General features: G+C 41.7%; 1 protein-coding gene across 4 annotated transcripts in view; it reads right to left on the minus strand.

Annotated features, from left to right (window-relative positions):
- LOC114786789 (voltage-dependent T-type calcium channel subunit alpha-1I-like) overlaps nt 1–20,146 on the minus strand; it is a 57,926-nt gene that overhangs the window by 2,085 nt on the left and 35,695 nt on the right. For 3 of the 4 annotated variants that reach the window (XM_028974244.1, XM_028974247.1, XM_028974246.1), the window contains 25 exons: nt 18,999–19,150; nt 18,718–18,903; nt 18,470–18,587; nt 18,201–18,356; nt 17,978–18,068; nt 17,343–17,488; nt 15,981–16,466; nt 15,489–15,589; nt 14,997–15,120; nt 14,668–14,736; nt 12,265–12,443; nt 9,641–9,767; nt 9,301–9,426; nt 9,111–9,200; nt 8,797–8,989; nt 7,949–8,100; nt 7,629–7,738; nt 7,205–7,338; nt 6,320–6,390; nt 5,669–5,747; nt 4,970–5,091; nt 4,444–4,869; nt 2,517–2,663; nt 738–878; nt 280–421 (listed from right to left, as the gene is read on the minus strand). In XM_028974244.1, the coding sequence (XP_028830077.1) occupies nt 280–421; nt 738–878; nt 2,517–2,663; nt 4,444–4,869; nt 4,970–5,091; nt 5,669–5,747; nt 6,320–6,390; nt 7,205–7,338; nt 7,629–7,738; nt 7,949–8,100; nt 8,797–8,989; nt 9,111–9,200; nt 9,301–9,426; nt 9,641–9,767; nt 12,265–12,443; nt 14,668–14,736; nt 14,997–15,120; nt 15,489–15,589; nt 15,981–16,466; nt 17,343–17,488; nt 17,978–18,068; nt 18,201–18,356; nt 18,470–18,587; nt 18,718–18,903; nt 18,999–19,150 (3,868 nt within the window). The remainder of the gene's footprint in view (nt 1–279; nt 422–737; nt 879–2,516; nt 2,664–4,443; nt 4,870–4,969; nt 5,092–5,668; nt 5,748–6,319; nt 6,391–7,204; nt 7,339–7,628; nt 7,739–7,948; nt 8,101–8,796; nt 8,990–9,110; nt 9,201–9,300; nt 9,427–9,640; nt 9,768–12,264; nt 12,444–14,667; nt 14,737–14,996; nt 15,121–15,488; nt 15,590–15,980; nt 16,467–17,342; nt 17,489–17,977; nt 18,069–18,200; nt 18,357–18,469; nt 18,588–18,717; nt 18,904–18,998; nt 19,151–20,146) is intronic. The other variant, XM_028974245.1, reaches the window with a different exon arrangement.

The raw sequence follows: 20,146 nt of genomic DNA on the forward strand, positions 1-20,146 counted from the left end.
CTTTAAAACCAGAAATTTCATTTCAGTGTTTATACCACCTGCTCCATCTGATTTATGGGCATGCTAATGCTAGTGATGATGAAGTAACAGTGCCCATCATGCATGTCATTCATCAGTAATTAAATTTTATCCTGCACTCATCAAAATGGAATCTGAAGGGGTGAATAAGATGAGAGCTTTTCCACTCATTTGAAGTGGCCACTTGCATGTCTTCATTGACTATGATGATTAACTTGGCATGAAACTGAATTCTACAACATGATAGCAGCTGAGCCTTACCTTGACTGTGGGATATGGTTTTCTGCTGGGGAAACTGGGACTGGTTTTGATCTAAGTCCAGACATCTGTCAGATTCATAGCACCAGGCATGTCCAGCAAGCTCTTCTTCATAGCTGTGGGATTCACTGCTTCCTCTCTCATCCTGCAAACGTAATTTGGTGAAAAGCACACACAGGTATTCATGTATTATACATTTTAGAATTTTTACAGAACTAGTATGTATGTATGATGTATTTTTTTATATATAGGGGAGGGTAGCATCTTAGTGGGTAAGACACTATGAACCAGAGGAGCACAAAGTCCCAGGTTCAAACCCCACTTCCAACCATTGTGTCCCAGAGCAAGACACTTAACCCTGAGTGTCTTTAGGGGGACTATCCCTGTCACTACTGATTGTAAGGCTCTCTGGATAAGGAAGTAAATTATGTAAATGTATGATCTATACTTTGGGTGCTCACCTTGCTGTCAGATGATTTTACTAATTGCTGGTACATGCTGTGGTCATCCAGGCTGAGGTCATCAGGTAAGGCCAGTGAGGATGATTTGTCTGACAGTGGCTCTGACATCAGAGATGCTTGTTCCTCCTCTGCTAATTTAATCTTTTATTGCAGAACGAAAAAAAAAATTAAATGGGAATTTTATTGAAAGAGATACAAAATACTCATAATGTTAGTAGATTTGCTCATTCAATCCACTTTAAGATGTGTGTATTAGGTAGATTCAGGGTATCCAGAAAGAACCTGAAGCCTTCTGGGGGTTCTTGTCACATCACAGCTTTGGCGAACTGTAGGTTTTAGGACCCACTACTGCCACTGTTCTACCAGTAGTGGGTGCTACCTAGATGGCAGCAAATCATTTGGAACTCAACCCCAGTAAAACTGAACTGCTGGTCATCCCTGCTGATTCCTCCCCACATCAGGACCTTAAAATCTCCCTGGACAATTCTCCAAACTCTCCCTCTGCCGCATGTCAATGAGATTCTCTACAACATAAGGAGGAATCATAAATTTTTATTCAAACAGGCTGATTTCTTCTCCACTGGTACACCATCTCTCAAGGTACTATCATAGCATTCATCTAGACTCTTCTCTGTGTTGGCTCCAAGGTGATGGTGACCCCCCTGGGGTGTTGGGGGTGCAGGCAGAAGAGAGGCAGCTGCAGTGACGCTGCAGTTGGAGAATGGCAAATGCACCCAGCTATTTCAATGGTGCAGCACCACACAAAACCCTAACCGCTGCACATGCACGTAACTGACCAGGCAAGTGTTTTGGATTTGCCACTCTTGCACCACGCAAGCCATTGATAATAATGGGGTTCCGAGCAAAGTGCAGCTGATGTCCCCTGTGTGATCAACAGTCATGCTCACCAATCAGATGTGTCACATGTTAAAGGCATGGCCACTCAACTCGTGTTATGATAGTTACAGAACAGTTCATATTTCAATGTATGGTAATGTTACAGTTTATAATACACATAATATAGTGAATCATCATAAATCACAAATGCTATTCAACTCCAACTGGGTTAACTGGCAACTCTAAACTGACCAAAGTACCTCTTAACTGGCAACTCTAAAATTAAGATTCTCTAAGTATCTCTTGTCTTTGTTTTGTTGCTGAAACAAAGACCTTCTGAACCTCTCCTTCCCACATCGTGGGTGCAGTAGCCAGCCACTGAAGGAGCTGCTCAGTGCTGTCAGAGTTTTCTTGCATGGGGTGGGAGATGTTGTCCAACAGGAATGACAGCTTAGCCACCATTCTCCTGTCACTCACCACCTCCACTGGGTCTAGAGGGCATCCTAGAACAGAGCTGGCCTTCCGGATCAGCCTGTTCAGCCTCTTCCTGTCCCCAACGGAGATGCTGCTACCCCAGCAGACCACACCGTGAAAGATGGCTGATGCCACTACAGAGTCATAAAAAGTCTTTAGGAGTGGCTCCTGTACTCCAAAAGACCTGAGCCTCCGCAGCAGGTACAGCCTGCTCTGCCATTTTTTATAAAGTTTGATCCTTATGGTGATATGCTACTTGATCTCCTTGCTCCAGACCCCTGAATTTGGTCACCTGGTCTGAACTGAAACTCACTCTTCTGCTACCGGCTACAACGGCATGTCTGAGCATGCGCCCCATGGAAGCAGCCCTCACGGCACTGTTTAATGCTTAATAACATTAATGCTTCTAACATAACAGACCATTTTTATTTGAGCAGTTTCCTGTGACCAACACACAAAAAAAGCTACCTCCTCTGTGTGACACTGGCAGTCCCTGCAGACAGGAGGGGAGGAGTAATGGTGAAAAACTGAGCCTGAGAGGTTGTCGATCATCAGCATTTCCCCCTCCAAAGAGTCCTTGATAAGCAGAGAGACACTATCCAGCCACTGGTTCTCCTGAGACACAAACAAAAGAAACACTAAAAGTCCAAATTTACCCACACCTTTCTAGATACTGTTAAAATACAGCATATTTCAGTAAAAATCTTGCAAAGGTTGATCTTTGGTTCCATTGCAGGATGATCAATGATCACTTCATTTCATATGATCATGTTTTTTGAACATTTTTTGACATTTTTGTTTTCTTCCATCCTTTTTATTGATGTGTGTGATTTTTTTAGTCGGTGTATTGATGCATTGAGAAGACAGCAGGTGATGGACTGAGTGTGGGGCAATGCCCAGCCAGGCATGTTCTCATACTGTGCCCATCTAAGCGTGCAAATCGGAGCCCCCAGCGGTGAGGCAGAGGATGAAACAGGGTCAACAGTAGATTTAGCAGCCAGGCAGCCAAAATGTGCTGAGGTAAAACAAGAAACTCAGCCCAGGTGCCCTTCTCAACAGCTTCCGTCTTCTGCGATCTGGGCACAGGCTGCCTTGTTCGCTGATCCTCCAGCACTGCTCCACTGGTAATCCAAGAATGAAAAATGCCAACAAGCGTCTTATGCACTGGTCCTTATATCTACAAGGGTTTAATCTGGAGATCAGGTACAAAAGGGACTCTGATAATGTTTTGGCGGACAACTTGTCACGGTCCTAACAATAAATATTTTTTTTTTGTGATCAACAGTAAATGTTGATTTTTAGTGGTGGGGGTGTTACGTCCTGGTTTTTGTGGTGCGTTTCTGTTCTGTATTTGTGCTTGCAGGATGCCTGGTGACTGCAAATTGAGCCCACCTGTTCCTACTGTGGACAGCCAGAATAAAAGGGGCATCAGTTTCCTTTTTCGGGGCTGCGCTTGCCATGACATCCACCCCGCCCGCCTCTCTAGCATTTCCCGATTGCATCACTTCCGATTTCCCCTGCGCTTCCCCTAGGAGGCGACGCAACTTGTTGTGTCTGCCTGCTTTTCAGTGTTTGGTTTTCCCTTTTGTTTGTCGTTATTCGTTGTAATTCATTTACATATGTATTTCTTCTTTATTTATTTATTTATTTGTTAATAAAATACTGGTTAAATTTCTCTGATTCGTCTTAGTAGGTTTTTGTCATTGTCTTTTCTTTTGTCATGGGCCTGAACCCCTAGACTGGCTCATAACACATCTCTCAAGGAACTAGGAAAGCATTCATCTCTGTCTTGGATCCTAGGTGGTGGAATGAACTTCTGGAAGGATTTAAAAACCTTCCTTTTTAATAAATACTTAATCTTTATTTCTATAAAATAATATATAATAATAAAGGTCTGCATTATTAAACTAATGGTATTTGCAGGTTGGATCCTAGTGAACCAAATGAGTGTTAAATGACATTGACATAAATTACATTAGATGCATTGTCGCAGCACCAATAGAAACAAAGCATTGAAGCAGCTCTGAAACTAAGATGGAGGAGAGGTTGATTATAGCAGTGATTATAGAGGTTAAGAAAGCCGCCCCGTAATCAGAAGGATCCCGGTTCGATTCCCAGTCAGCCAAGGTGCTACTGAGGTGCCACTAAGCAAAGCACCGTCCCCAAACACTTCTCCCTGGGCATCTGTCATGGTGAGAATAAGACCGTCATCTTTCTGATTATGGGTCTGTTTCCTTACCCACTAGGCCACCACTCCCTGATAAATATTATTATGAAATGAACATAAATTATTATTCGTTTATTGATGTCATTTTTTCGTGACGTACGACCAAAATTCATTCTTCCAAATGAAACCTGGTTGGTGGTCTTATTTACTGACATCTGGGTTACTAACCTGGGCAGGGCAGTACAGTCCACGATGGTTGTGTGATTCGCTGTCTCCCCTGTAAAGCGGGGACAAGACTCCCTGGGTACAATGGGAAATGCTCATTGCTCCTTGACGAGCCCCTCCATCAGCTCCTCTTCTGTCATCTCCAACACCACCTACTCCACTGCTCACAGCTGTAGTCACAGCTCCACCTATCCTTCCTAGGCAGCAAATCCCACCCTGAGCCAGTTCCATCTCAATCTCAGCGTCCATCTCCGCATCTTCCATGGCTTCCTTGTTGGAGTCATCTAGGTGTTTCATGAGCACAGCCACCACAACATTGATGAGCACAAACTGTGCAGTCAGAACGAAGCTCACAAAGTACATGGGTGAGATAATCTGCAAACTGGGGTTGCAGTTGTACTGCCCCGGTGGGCATTCGCGCAGAGTGTCCTGTAAATATGGATGTTACATGGTGACATCTTGTTTTGGGTTGATTCGCTTAACATGATAAATGCTTGTGCAATTGAAGAATTAGATGTAAAAAACGAACCTTCATAATACCATTCCAGTTGTCACCAGTAGAAACTTGGAAAAGTGTGAGGAAAGCCATACCAAAGTTCTCAAAGGTAGCATGGCGACTCATGCCTTCACAGGGGTAGTCCTCATTACATACTTTAGACAAACAGAAAATGAAGCTTTCAAATACATATAAAAAAACCCAGCATGACATGTCATTAAAACCTGAAGCACAACAGCCTTCTTTATCAGACTGTGGGCTTCCAGTGGGGCTTGAAAATCCCTGTAAAATGTCCACGTTTCTACATAAAGAAGACATAAATAAGATTTTTCTAATAAAATTCTATGCCTTGATATGTTTCCACAAACACTGTGATCCCTGTTATCTCACATATAATTTCCCTCCCATTGCTAGGAATCACTTTAGTTTCACCTTTGAATGAACTGCTAATCCAATACGATGCCTCTCACAGATATGTAATACTGGATCATTTTTAAAAAATAAATAGCTGTCAAAACATAATATTTTGTTTTATTTTTTTTAATGATGGTGATGCGAAAATCTGATTATGCTTTTGCATTATAGTTATGATGAAATCTGGAAAACCTTCAAACAGGACTGTATCTAAGCATCTTGATTAGGTACTTTACAGATTTAATATGTTTACAGAAAAATGAGTCACATAAACACCTTTATGGAAATGAAATTGTCCTGAAAACTATTTTTAATTACCCAGTTCGCCAAATAGCTCAACACCCAGAGCCGCATAAATGAAGAAGAGCAGCATAAACAGCAGGCCCAGGTTTCCCACCTACAGTGGACAGATCAGTTACCAAAACACAGCACAATAAAAAAGCATTTCATTAAACACAAGCACCTTAGCCACCAAAATACTCTACATCCTAAATATACCATCACAATTTTACATGCAATAATTTGTGCCAAACAACTGATTCATGATCTTTCAAGACTTTCAAGACATTTCTGTCATGCCAAGTGTGGTGACAGTCTGCTTGAGTTAATCATATGGTGTCCATATGAAGTGCGCTTTTAACTACTTTCACTACTTTCATTTCAGACCCTGTTGTATATCTGATGCTCTGCTCATAATAGGAACTTGCCAATTTTTCTCACTCCCTGTCCTGCTGGTTAAAGTTAACTATGAGTTAACTATGTTTTTATTTATATATATATATATATATACTTGTTTATATGTTTATATATTTTATTTATAGATAGATAGATAGATAGATAGATAGATAGATAGATAGATAGATAGATAGATAGATAGATAGATAGATAGATAGATAGATAGATAGATAGATAGATAGATAGATAGATAGATACACACATGTTTCCTAGATTGAACATAAATTCTGTTACCTGGGGTAGTGCCTGGACCACTGTGTCCAACAAAGCACGCATGCCTGTTGCCATCTTCAAGAGTTTGAGCACTATTGTAGGAATAGTTAAGACAGAGCGGGAGACACAAAATTTGTGTAATTTTGAACACTGTTATATTTATATGAAAAACACTTAACACTTAACACTTAAGTATAAAGTCACAGAACACCGTATGCCTTAATCAGTATTTCATTTTTTTTTTTTAATTCTCTAATTCTGAGGTTCCCTATCCTGCTCCTGGAGCACCACTTGGCACATTTTTCATTCCAACCTTGATTGTTTTCAACCTGCAAAACAAGGCTGTTACAATCACCTAATCCTGCCATGGTAGGAATGAAACTCTTAAAACCCCTGCTGAAATGAGTTCCTTTTTCAAGTTTTTATCTTCCAGACCAATCATCAGTCACTTGTAATACAGCAATTAGAAGAACTTTGTAAATGCATACATTTGTAATGCATTAAACTCTACTAATTCCTGAGTAATTAAGTCACCACTGCCCCTAGGCCACCACTGCCAAATATTACATATATTATATATGACAGCACTGTATATATATGTAATATAGGGGCAGTGGTGGCCTAGAGGTTAAGGTTGCCAGTTCAAACCCTGACCAAGGTGCCACTGAGGTGCCACTGAGCAAAGCACCGTCCCCACACACTGCTCCCCGGGTGCCTGTCATGGCTGCCCACTGCTCACTAAGGGTGACGGATTAAATACAGAGGACAAATTTCGCTGTGCTGCTGTGTATCACAAGTGACAATCACTTCACTTTAACTTTATTCAGATTCCTAAAAATGCATGATTAACAAAGATGTGGAATACGGCGTGATTGGGAGAAAAGGCGTTACAAGGTCATTCCTCACCCCGGGCGATGCGCAGGACCCTCATTATGCGAATGATGGTGGGGTTAATCGGCAGGGATGCGTTGATCTCTATTTCCTCCAGTGTGATGCCCATCACTGAAAGAAGAACGATTGCCAGGTCCAGCTGATTCCACCTGACAAGGATGTTTTAAATGGTTTTATTTCAATGCAATTAAAATAAACTTACATTGATTATCATTTCAAACAAGCTCAATGTTCAAAAGTGTGTTTGGGGTGTAGATTGTGTTCTAAGGTTTTGCCGTCAACTTATTTAGAAGCTCTTAATAAAACATATTTATTTGTTGATATATCAATTGTACAGGGCATTAAACATATCAGCAATAATTTACTCAAATCTGATTCTTCAGCAAGATATTAGGCCCTATATCATGACTGGCAGAACTGCAGTGTGGAGATATTTTACCTGTCTTTGAAGAAGCGTCGGAAACCGAAGGCCACAAGCTTCAGAACTGCCTCCACAACAAAGGTGGTGCTGAAGACATAGTTGCAGTATTTTAGAGCTGTCTCAAGAGACTGTCAGAGAAAATGAAAGAAAAGAATGAATTAATATGAAGTGTGCTTTTCACATTTGAAGTGTCTACTTTCATTACACTCCAGACCCTGTCTAGCTGATGCTCTACTCATAATAGGAACAGGAAAACCATGCTGGGGTCAAGTAACTGACAAATGCAGTGCAGTGTGGCTGAATGATGCCAGCAGAGTTTGTGGCATGCAGTGTGGCACCTGAGGCTGGCTGTAGTGCTCCAGGGACATGGTGACCACGTTGAGGCAGATGATTAGTGTGATGAACAGATCCAGGTAGTGGCTGGTGCAGAGCGAGTGGACCAGCAGTCGCATATGGCTGTATGTGGCATAGTACGGTAGTTTCTGGGCTTCTGCAGTTCATGCGAAGACGTTTGTGAGAAGAGAGGATTTTAAAAGCAAAAAAGAAATGGAGCGATGAAAAAAAATTCCAGAACAAAGTAAAGAAAAGATACAAGATTATTACTGTGAAACCAGGTAACGCAAGATTTGGCATTTGAGGAAACTCTGATACGGTGAGATGAGAAAGAAAGAAGGACAAGAGCAAAATACAAAATAGTAGTAGTATCTGCAAAAAAACAAAAAAATTGCAAGAAATTCTGATTCATGGTTCTAGTATGACCCTAGGACAAGTAGAAGTTGGAAAGACTGGCCACAGTCTGAGTGCGGGTGTGTGTAAAAGCAGGGAAAACTGAAACGATGCATACAGCTACAATTGTTGACACAGACTGCGTTGCACATACTCTTTTACTGTATTTTGTTTTACAGCTCTGCCTATATGTCTGTTTGTTCATGACATCACACCTTTATCACATTTTTGGGACATTCAGAGCATTATCAATATGAGAAATATATATATCTCTTTAACACTGTTCGGTTTCAGGCAACAGAAACCAAATCACATTTAAATGAGTAAGATTTGTGAATTCTGTTATGTTCACAGGTATATCAGAATTTATGTTTTTGTCATTTTAGCTTGAATTTCTTATGAATGCTTTTCTCTAGCATAAATTTTGTAACTTTAAAGGTCCACCCAGCCAACGTCTTACTCCGCCTCTTCTTCTCCATGCGGCGCAGCCGTTTCTCTTCTCTGCGTTTGGCCTCCTCCACCTCCTGGTGCTGCCGACACTTGTGGAAGTTCTCTACTACCACACCCACAAACATGTTGAGCACAAAAAAGCTGACGATGAGGAGAAAGGAGATGAAGTAAAGCAGCATCCAGGGGTTGTAGTTCTTCACAGGCTAATGGAGGAAAAACAGGAGTAAATGGTGTGAATGCACGATAATAAAATGTACATAAACCAATTGTGAGAGTGATCCAACATGGTCTGGTACATGTGTTCAGGTATTAGAGCAGACTTACTTGCTGGTCTATTCCCACTGCGTCAAGTCCATGATACATGATGTTGACCCACCCATCCTTAGAGGCTAGAACAAACAAGGACATCAAAGCCTGGAGAGTTCAAGAAAAAGCAAAGTCACTCGTGTCCATAAACTCTATAATACATAACATATTTGGTGTCTGTAAAATGAAACAATGCTGTGTGCCTTACCTGTCCAAGGTTGTCAAAGTTGTACTTGTGATGAACCCACTTATAGTTGGCTGTGAGACAGTCTGATTTGTTAGTGATATTCTTTACATCCAAGCCAACACAGAAATAAAACTTCCCTTTGAAAAGCTGCAGGGTGAAAAAAGCTAATTAGTATCCCACTGAGGTATCTGATGAAATTGCAAACAATAGCTGTCTGTGTTTGAAACAATAACTGATGCATTCCTCAGGCCTCCATAAAAACCAGGCACTAGCATTCATCTGACAGAACCAAGCAATAGAATGCAACTTCACTGTACAGAAGTATAGGAATGTTATTAAAAAGAAGGGAAAAAAACTCAACCTGGACACCAAGTATTCCAAAGATGATGAAGAAAGCACAGCAGATCAGGACAATGTTGCCAATGGGTTTGAGGGAAGTAATGAGGGTCTCAACCACAAGCTTCAGGCCAGGAGCACGACTGATTACTCTAGTAACAATTAATCAGAAATATGGAACAGTGACCAGCTTATAGCATTTAAAAAACATAATAACACAGAAAAAACATTATACAAAAATGTGGCCTGAGGTCAAATGAACCTATTGTAATGATCTGAGGCACATGCTCTGGATTACATTCTGGATGTAGCCAAATCCATTTTAACCATAATAAAGTACAAAGCCAGCCACGCGGTTAAAGATGGCCATCGGCTAGTGGGTATCAGTGTCTTCAGAAATTCTTAACAACCATTTCGGTTATTTCTCCATCACTTTGTGTGATCATGGATGTTTGAAGGCCGTGACTTTTCAATATCATTTCTCTGAAATTGCTGTTTATGCATGTTTAATGTCATGCTCTCGGCTTTCTAAAGAGACGTCAGCTTTCATGTACGAAAAGCTTTTCTCCCATCACCAACTGCTTCTTGCATTTTTCAAGATATGCTAAAATTAAAAATGTTAAATTCATTTAATGTAAGCCTCATCTTCCTTATTGCTTTCTTCCTTGTTATACTTGTCACCGGGAAGATGTTTATTTGGCATAAAAATGTCACAAATTTTGGGGGGCGAAGCAATCACAGTAGCTTGGCACCTTTGTAAAAAAGTAATTATTATAATAAAACAGGCGTGATGGCCGAAAAGGAAACAAACCCGTAGGCACATGTCGATTGACAGGAGCAAAAATAAACACAAAGGTCAGTAAAGTTTACAACAATGGTTCAAATTGAGTCCTCCATAATCAGGTGTGGTCACCTGCTGTGATCGCCCAATGCCCCCTGGGAATCACAGTAGCCCCCCCCCCCCCCCCCCCCCCCCCCCCCCAAGGTCATCACTCTGAGAAGACAAAGCTTAATCACCGGTGGTGATGGCAGCAGCAACTGGCACCGTAGGACCCAAACCCTCTGGCTGATCCTCTGCCTTCTTTCTGCAAGGTTCTTTCTGACCTACCCCTGCATGTCTCCTCTGGATGTTCCAGCACTCCTCCCTGCATCGCACAGACCGCCTGGGGACCGACACCCATACGTGTGCCACTGCACACCCCTTATTCTGTTTCCAGCCCTCCTCCCTGTGCCATGCAGGGAGGCGGTCCTGGACGCCCGAAGGCCATTCACCGTATCGCCAGGGCCAAATCTTCCTGGCATGTCCAGTGGAGCAACGGTCATGCAGGCCCTCTCCCTGCATGTATCTGTTGGCAGTACAGGGTTGTCGTGGGACCTCTCTCGGCTCAGCCCCCTCTGCGTCCATTGTAACGAGAAAGCCTTCTTCCTGCCCAGCCCAGCTGGACCCTCTTGCCACCCTGGGGACTCAGTCTCCCACCTCACTGGCTACCTGTGGATCCAGCCCCGTCGCTTCCCTGCCCAACCCCCATGAGGAGCATCCCCTAACATGGATAACACAGGGCGCCCAAGCAGCTTAACTGATGTTAAAGGAGGGCGGTTTCTGGCCGCAATGGGTTGGGCGTGGTGATGCAGGCAGTGGTGGGTAAGAGGGTGGTGGCAGCAGCGGTCAGCTCCACCACCACGCCTGACAATGGTAAGGGGCTGGAACCGGTGGCTGCCTGGGAGATCGGATGCTCTCTGTAGCAGGGAGGGTGCTGGTGGTTCCCTGCAGGGCAGGGCCGGCAGCACAGTTGCTGGCTGGCGACTCCCTGTCACTCTGTTCCACCAGCTTTCCCCCACGTTGCTGTCTTCCTCCTCGTCGCTGTCAGTATCTTCCTCTTCACAGATCCAGAAGTGATGGGGGATGACGCAGGAAGTGCGAAATCCGCATCATGGTCATGGATCGGTCACGCCCTATGCTGTGCCCTAACACTGGCTCATCATGCCACAGAATGCTTCCAGCGCTCCCTGCTGGAGCCTGCACTGTCTCTGTCTTTCTCCTCTGCTTATTGTGGATTGTGTGCTTCTTGCTGGGGCTGCCACATTCTGTCACAGCCACAGGTCAAGAATACAAGAAAGCACAGGAGTTTCAGATCTTTGTTACCAAGGATTTATTATAACAGGAGACAAACAGGTGCAATGGCTGAAAAGGAAACCCAACAGGACACAAACCCATAGGCAGGTGTCGGTTGACAGGCGCTAAAACAAACACAAAAGTTGGTTAAGTCCACAACAATGTGACAGCACCTACTTTGTGCTGCCTAACGATTCTTATGGACTCCTGGTTCATCAAGAATAATTGGTTTCAGCTGGGATGGACCAGGACTCCATAATCAGGTGCAGGAGCACATGCTATGATCGCCCAATGGCCCCTGGGTGTCACATCATCAATGCAATTCTTTCAAAACAAAGCCACCCGTCCATCAGTTTTCTGTCTCTCTCCTGGGCCCTTAATCTGTTTGCATCATAAAATATTTTTAATTACCAAGAAGAGAGTTAAATCATGAAACAGTGCACAAAAATACGGTAAGATGTAATATATCATTAGAAAGACTTGAATTTTCTGAACAATTTCTTTTAATGTCAAAGATATTCTGGTTTTATCATCACCTGAGTGGACGCAGTGTTCTCAGCAGCCTCAGCACCCGCAGAACTCCAAGAATCTTAGCACCACCCGTGATGGAAACCATAATGTCTACAAGTGACACGAGGACCAGAAAGCCATCCAGAATGTTCCAGCTGCTGCGTAAATACGCCCTTTCTCCCAGATACAGACCCATGGACACCACCTACAATGGGATGGAAACAGCAACTATATGTGAGGAATAAAGCAACATAATAGAAAAAAGAACATTTGCAAATACAGATGAATGCCTGGCTGATTCTATGCAATATTTTTTATATTTTCATATGTGAAACAGCTCTGCATACAAAACAGTGGTTTCAGTCACTGCTTTTAATTATTAAAAAGATTTACAGCATAAAGGTAGGGTGGAAAAGCATTGTGCCTTGAACATTTTGACAACGTTGTGACAAGTGTTGCTCCACTTCCCCCTCCCTTTCAATAATTAGGAAGTCACACACGAAATACTCAGCACCATGCCAACTGTTGCCATGGCCCTTCGAGTGGAAAAGGTATCAACAGAAATGCTCAAAAAAAAGAAAAAGTTTCATTCACACGATCAGAGATTAATCTCTAATTGAAGGGTTAAATATTGAATGTGTTTGCAGCACATGTTATCAATATCAATCTTTATCATTTTTTCAGACTAACCATAAGGTAGCAGTTACAATACAGTGATCAGCCAAAACAAGTGAATAATTGGGGCTACACTATCTATATATTGGTCAACTTTGAAAAGGACAAAATTGTGATTCTAGAACATTAATGCTTCTCGAAATTGGCAAGTGTTCCTGTTCGTACCTATCAAAAGTAGCCCAGGATAGATGACAACAGTGTCATCACAGGGCTGCTGGCCTCATGTGACAGCCATGACCAAACACAACTCTTGCCTTCAAGGTGATGAATGGACCTGCTCTCTGGACACTGGTCACTTCTTATAGCATCAAGCACTTCTCATCTTGAGCTTCCGCTTATCATGAGTAGAGCAAGACATGGATCCAGACTCCTCGGTACCATCAGCTTCCCTTTCTATCTTCAAACAGCAATTAAATATGCACCTCTTCAAAAACATTTAACCATCACCCTTAGTGAGCAGTGGGCAGCCATGACAGGCGCCTATAGAGCAGTGTGTGGAAACGGTACTTTGCTCAATGGCGCCTCAGTGGCATTTGAACCAGCAAACTTCCGATAACTGGTCTTCTTCCTTAACCGCTAGGCCACCACTGCTACCTTCGCTGGACGTGTACCAGGATTGACTCCGGAAATAAAAAAGGACTTAGTGGTCATGGACATGGAGTGAGAGTTAACAAGTGTATTTAAAGGACTGGAGGTGGAGGCCATGATGAATTTCTTAATGATTCATTTATGACTCATCAGAAAGCTAATGATACTGCTGCTTGCACTGCATGTGCAGATCAGCTTCCACTGCTTCTGAACAATGGAGGTATAGTTGGTTTAGACGTGATGTGACAACACTGTAGACAGTTTCTACCCCACACTGTGATTTTTAATGCAATTCAGTCCAGTCCTTTCATAAATATTCTATTCCAGTACAGGTTGAGTCACAGTGAACTGAAGGAAGCACACATTAAAGAACACTATGGAAACATTGGTCGTTTAGCTTCAGAGCTCCCATGAATTTGCTGAGCACTGATGTTTACAGTAGTGCTTTTATGCAAATGTGACCCGGAAATGGACACTACCATTACCATAACACAAACAAGTTGATTGAACATGTTGTGCTTGCATTTTCAAGGTTTCAAATGTTCCAAGTGCTAAGCACTCTACTACTGCTGCTGCTGAAACAGAACAATGTTATTGTATTACTTTCATTCTGTATTTCCCCAGAGTTCTCTCTATTACAATTAATATAGATGTCTATAGCCACGTGTTGTTATGAACAATATTGTATTGTCTTCCTTGAACCACAATCATTATTTATGTTCTGTCGTACTGTTACTGTGCATGATTGTGCCTTAGTTTTCCTTCCACTAACCACTTATGGTAGGCAATGACCAACATAGACCAGGAACACTAAAATTCTTTATATTTTACAGATTTTTACCCAACCATCTAGCCATCACAAAGTCACTCAAATTCCCACTCTTGCCAATTATTTCTGTTTCCAACACATTAACTACAAGAACAAAAGTTTATTTACTGCCTCATATATTCCTCCCACTGCCATTGTAATGAGATTATCAATGTTATTCCCTTCATGTCATAGACATTTTTAAAATGGGGTAGGCTTCAACTTCGGTTATAAAAAGAATAACTGTGTGAATAAATATAACAGCAAAAGAAAAAAATTAATGAACTATGAACTAAATAAATGTACAAAGGCAAACTCACAGTATAAGAGATATTTAGTTGACCACAAAAAAACCTACCTTGACTGTCATCTCAGCCACAAATATAGCAGTGAAGATGTAATTAGAAATAGTAAGGAACACCCTTTCCTAGAAAGAAAAGGGTACAAACAACAGAAAATGTGATTTATAATACATTCAAAATCATTTAATGCATGTCTTTACTAGCACATATTGGCAATATGAATACTGCCTATAGACAGTATTCTATATACCTATAGAATACTGCCTATAGACTTGCACTGATCAAAAACATTCATAAGACACCAAACATTTAACTAATTAAGGTTCATTCAAGATCAACTTCATAATGGCAGTTGCATAAAGAATATATTGGAATGTTTTTTTACCAGGCTGCCCTGGTGGATCCTGGGCCGCTCCAGAGCCACTGTTATGCAGTTGAGAAAAATGAAGGCAAGTACCACATAGTCAAAGAGTTTGTGGGCAATAATGGACTGGCAAAGCAGCCGGAACCTGGCAGTTAATGAGAGAGAAAAAAAAACTCAGATGCAGATACCATAAATGACACATGACAGGGATTAAGAACTTGAATTTCACAGCTGGTATGAAAAGTCTGCGTTGAAGCAGTTATGCACATTTCTCCCACTGCCATAGAATTCTGCCCTAAGTTCCATGACTATTCCATGAATTGACGTCAACCATTTCACTTTTTACTCTTAAAAAAAAACTGAACTACTACCAGTCTTAATGTGCATGAAAGGACTTAATTAGAAATAAATTCATTAGAAAGACCTAATCACCAGTATCCCTGGGATGGACATTTAAGGGGGAGCTGGAATGTAATATGGTGAAATAAGGGACCTTTAAATTGCTATGCTTACTTGTTCTGAGGTGAGAAGAGGTATACGGACCAGTCTTCCCGCACCTCACACCATTCTGGTCGGTACACTTCAAACATTTTTTGGATGCGGAAGCACAGGCTCTGTAAAGTCAGAGGACACAGCCGGCAGGTGTTGCACATGGCCTGCTTTTCAAACGTGTGTTTGGCAGTTTCACAAGAAGGCGTCCCATTAGATGAGCAATCTCCTGACTGATCAACTAAGAGCGTTTGACTATGGGCCATATTTCAGACCATGCATTAGGCATGAGGCTACATGTTATAACAATTTGTTAGGCACAAAATTATTTTCAGTGATTAGCGCAATATGCAAATCATCACTTTTAAGCATGACATAAAGATGCATTAACATTTTATAGTTATAAATGTGAACAAATACAATTTAAATTAAAAGATGTCACAACACATAACAAAAAACAGGCCAAATACATGAAAGTTATTGTTCATAACATATGCTGAATTGAAAGAGACTTACATAATCCGTCTCCTCATCCAGCTCAGCCCTCTCCTTTCGGTTGTTGACCTGGGGGAAGACGTCCCTCATCAGAGGTGTCTGTGACCCACAAGGGCCTTTTCCATTGCAGTCCTGATGGTCTCCTGTGGACCTGTCCCCCGAGAAGCGATTTTTGGGTGGGATTTGGGGACGGTGAAGAGGAGAAGATGCTAGTGGGACTTGTGAGGCCTTGGGGAGCTCCAGGGAGAGGGCCCTGCGGTTCCGGCGGTGAGCATAGTGGTGCGAGAGCAGCGGCAGCGGAGGAGCAGCATGGGCTGGGTGGTGTTGTGGTGGTGAAAGAGAGGGCGAGAGCAGGGACTCTTGCTCAGGCAGGTGAGAGCGAGTAGAGCTCCGCACCCGAAGGCTTCCTCCCCGCGAGCTCCAGCCTAGACTGCTGGACCTACTGCCCCACCCTGTCTGGTGTTGAGGGCGCCCCCAGTGTCGAAAGAAGGAACTGTTTCTGTGCTGCTGTCAAAACCAAGGAGAGACCAAAACACAAGATGAGTGCAGAGACGCATGGAAGGTAAGCACCTCTAGATAACTCTTCTAGTTACTGATTAAAGCCCATGCCAGAGAAAAAGACATGCTGTACTTGTTGAAAGTGCCTGGCAACAATGATATAAATTTAGAACGAAAGCAAAGAAAAATATGTTTCCATAGAAACCCTTGTTCGTCATGGTTCACTCTTTACTTTGTAACTCAAGCTGAAATCTAAAAGATAATATAAAAGATAATACTCAGATAATACACGTTATTTTTACAATGAATTACAAAAATATTAGATAGTGACAGTGGTGCCTTTGGTTTCTATGCACAATATGTACATAATGTCCAGATAAAGTCGGTAACATGAATTTAGACATTTTATTCCTTCACAAAGCAAAATTGATCTTTAACTACTCCTAAATGACAGTCACACTGGGAGACTCATCAAGTAGATTCTCTCTTCTACACTCAGCCACACACATCTCCCCCTCCTGGCAGGAATCCCACAAGATTGATGTGAGTATATTAAAATGTCCCCATATCTTTTGCTCTCTCTATTAAATCCTTAGTCGCTGATATTATAAAAAGAAGGTTCCCATCACAGTGATCAGGAGTTCCACTTCACTACTTGGTTTGCCCAGATACTTAATGGCTTTTTAATTTGCCTTCAAACTGTGGTTTAACAATAAAACAATTGCTCTGGCAGTGACTGCTGCTATAAACCAAGCAGATTGTTACTTCCTGGCATCCATTCTTTATCATATGAAAATCAGATTGCATATAATATGATTTATGGCAGATTTTACTGACTTTAAATTGTGAGATCTGAACAAATGTCTCCCTGTGAAGGCATCTCACCAAGGATAGGGATCGCTGATTCAGGTTGACTTTGGCCAGACTGATCACACTCTTGCAGGACTCAAAGCTCATCTTGTACATCCTTCCAGTGGACTCCAGTGGAGTGAAGTCTAAATGCCCATTGGGGATTGTGGAGATTTTTGGATCTGTAATAAAAAGTGATTGACAGACTATAATACCTCCTGTTGCAAGATGATGAACTGATGGAAGCCAGTTTGGTGACGAATGAAGCATCTGACATAAAATATTTAATCAGCATTATGTGGATTCCTGATTCATTCTTGTTGAACATGTCATTTCAGAACCATGGACACTGATTACCAGTTGCTCTTTCTTTGCTGCCCAAAGTTTCTATACATCTGGGATGTTTTTTGGAATATTTTAGTGTGAAACAAAAACAAATCTGAAAACACCGTTCAGTCATTTTCCCGGTTGTTTTGCTGTATTTTACCAACAGGCTGAGCAAGGGCCACACAGTGTGTGTGTGTGTGTGTGTGTATGGCCATCGGTTGCCCTGCAACCTGCCCTTATATAGATTAAGTGGTTATGGATCATTAGTGACTGAGCAGTGAATGACACATCTCAGTGTCATTAAAAAAGAAAATAAATGCACTGGAAATCATTAGCAGTTGTACCAGAGAGCTGGAAAGAGTCCCTGCACTTCTCAATTTCCTCAAAGTTGGATGAGGACTCGTCATCATCTGAATAGGAGCAGTTTGCATCCCCCTTCAGAGGCAGGTCAAAGAAAAGACACAGAAAGCAGTGTTTAAAGATGCTAAAGTGAAATGTGGACATTTACCATTTCTAATATGGCACAAAAGTGATAGAAGAGATTTCTGTCAACTCAACACTTCGTACCTCTGCTTGAAAACCCTCAACCAAAATAGCCACCAGCAGATTGAAGAGGACATAGTTCCCAAAGGTCATGAGAGCAACAAAGTAAAGAGCTGCCAAGGGAGAGGTGGAGGCCATGCCATTGTACAGCACTACATTCCAGTCCTCTTGAGTCAGGATCTACACACACATATGGACACAAACCACTAAACACCTTATAACAGGAGACTAATATAGAATTGCACATGCTATTAAAACCAATGCATCAATTAAAACTATTAAAAATCACCAACCTGAAATACTGTAACTATGGCCCACAGCAGGGAGTCAAAGTTCTTCCTGTCGGGAACTGTGTCGCCTGTCTCAGTTTTTTGACTGAATTTACAGCCAAATATATGCATACCTAGAATACTACAATTAAACAAGCAACCATTATAATCATCTGTTGAATCAAATTTTAACATATGGCAAGTGACATTTATTTTCCAGTGTTCTCATACTGTTACATATGTGAGCACAATGCACAATGTGAGTAACACACCTAAATATAAAGATGAAGAGCATAAGCAGCATACAGAAAGTGGCCACATTGTCCATGGTCTTCATGAGAACTACCAACTGCCGACGGAGAGCCGGCATGAAGCGAACCAGTTTCAGCACCCTCAACAGCCTGAATGTCCTCAGTATAGACAGACCACCTTCAGACTGCCCTATGATCTCACACACACTGGATACGGAAATACAAACAGAATACGAAAAAAAAATGGCTACAATGAAATTTAACATAACATTTTACCCTAAAGTTCGATTTTAAAGACCTACCTGATAACAACTATGATGCCATCAAAAATGTTGTAGGGGTTGCGAAGATAGTTGAAGCAGCCGAAGGCTGTGATCTTAAGGATCATCTCCAAAGCAAACATGCTGGTGAAGACAATATTACAGATCTCAAGAATGTTGGTCAGCTCCTCTGGCTGCAGAATAAAGACCATTTATGAAAAAGTCTGTTATACATATGTAATTATATCACAAAGCCATTCATCAACACAGACAGCTAAAGAAATACTGGAGAATCTGTGCACAACACAGGTAAGGACCAGGGACAGTGAATTATGTATGTTGTGTGATTTTGGTTGACAAAAAAATTCATACCAAGTGAGTTTAACCTTTGTTGGATCTAATGGATGCAGCTTTTGTTGACTACTTCAGTCACATGACAAACAAACCTTGTGATGATGAGACTAGACAATGACTAGGAGGGAAAAAACACAGGGCGAAAAAGACAGTCAATGAAACAAAACTCAAGGTTCAGACAAAGGTAAAATGCAGCATAAAATCTTCACAATGCAAGACATAAGTGGGAAAAACACATTGGTTTAAACATGCTTCTTGTTAGAATATATAACACCTCAACACTTTGGCCACATAAGGAAAGCTGAAAGTAAAAAGCTGCAAAATAATTTAGGAAATTTACAGTTGCAGGGAATTTATGCTCTCTCACTCATTAAGTTAAATAATATGTTCATTCTTTCCTCTAATATTATGGTTCAACAGAGGAATTAGAATGATACATGGGAGACAACGAAGACCTTGGAAGTTTAAAAGGTCCGTATCATGAAAATTTTAATTTGTGAATATCATGACCCGGTCCGGAAGGGGTTTCATGTTTGTCATGTGTAATGTTCCCTAATCGAGTTCACCTGTGTCTTATTGTATAAAGCTGCCCTGTTTGTTTCTGTTCACTGTCGGGTCTTTTTTATGTTACATGTTCACCATGTTATCGGATGTCTCCCCTGTCCTGTTCTTCACAAGATTAAGTTCCGGGTTTCGTGACGTTGTGCAAATGCGTCCTTCTTCTTCGTCAAGTCTTCTCATCATCTCTGTTCACCTGCCTCGCCATGCCAAATGGCCGTGACAGTGAAATTATTTAACATTAATACAAGTTCCCTTAGCCTTTCTATGGTCCTTCA

Source organism: Denticeps clupeoides, chromosome 3 (genome assembly GCF_900700375.1).
Source record: "Denticeps clupeoides chromosome 3, fDenClu1.1, whole genome shotgun sequence".
Classification (NCBI taxonomy): domain Eukaryota; kingdom Metazoa; phylum Chordata; class Actinopteri; order Clupeiformes; family Denticipitidae; genus Denticeps; species Denticeps clupeoides.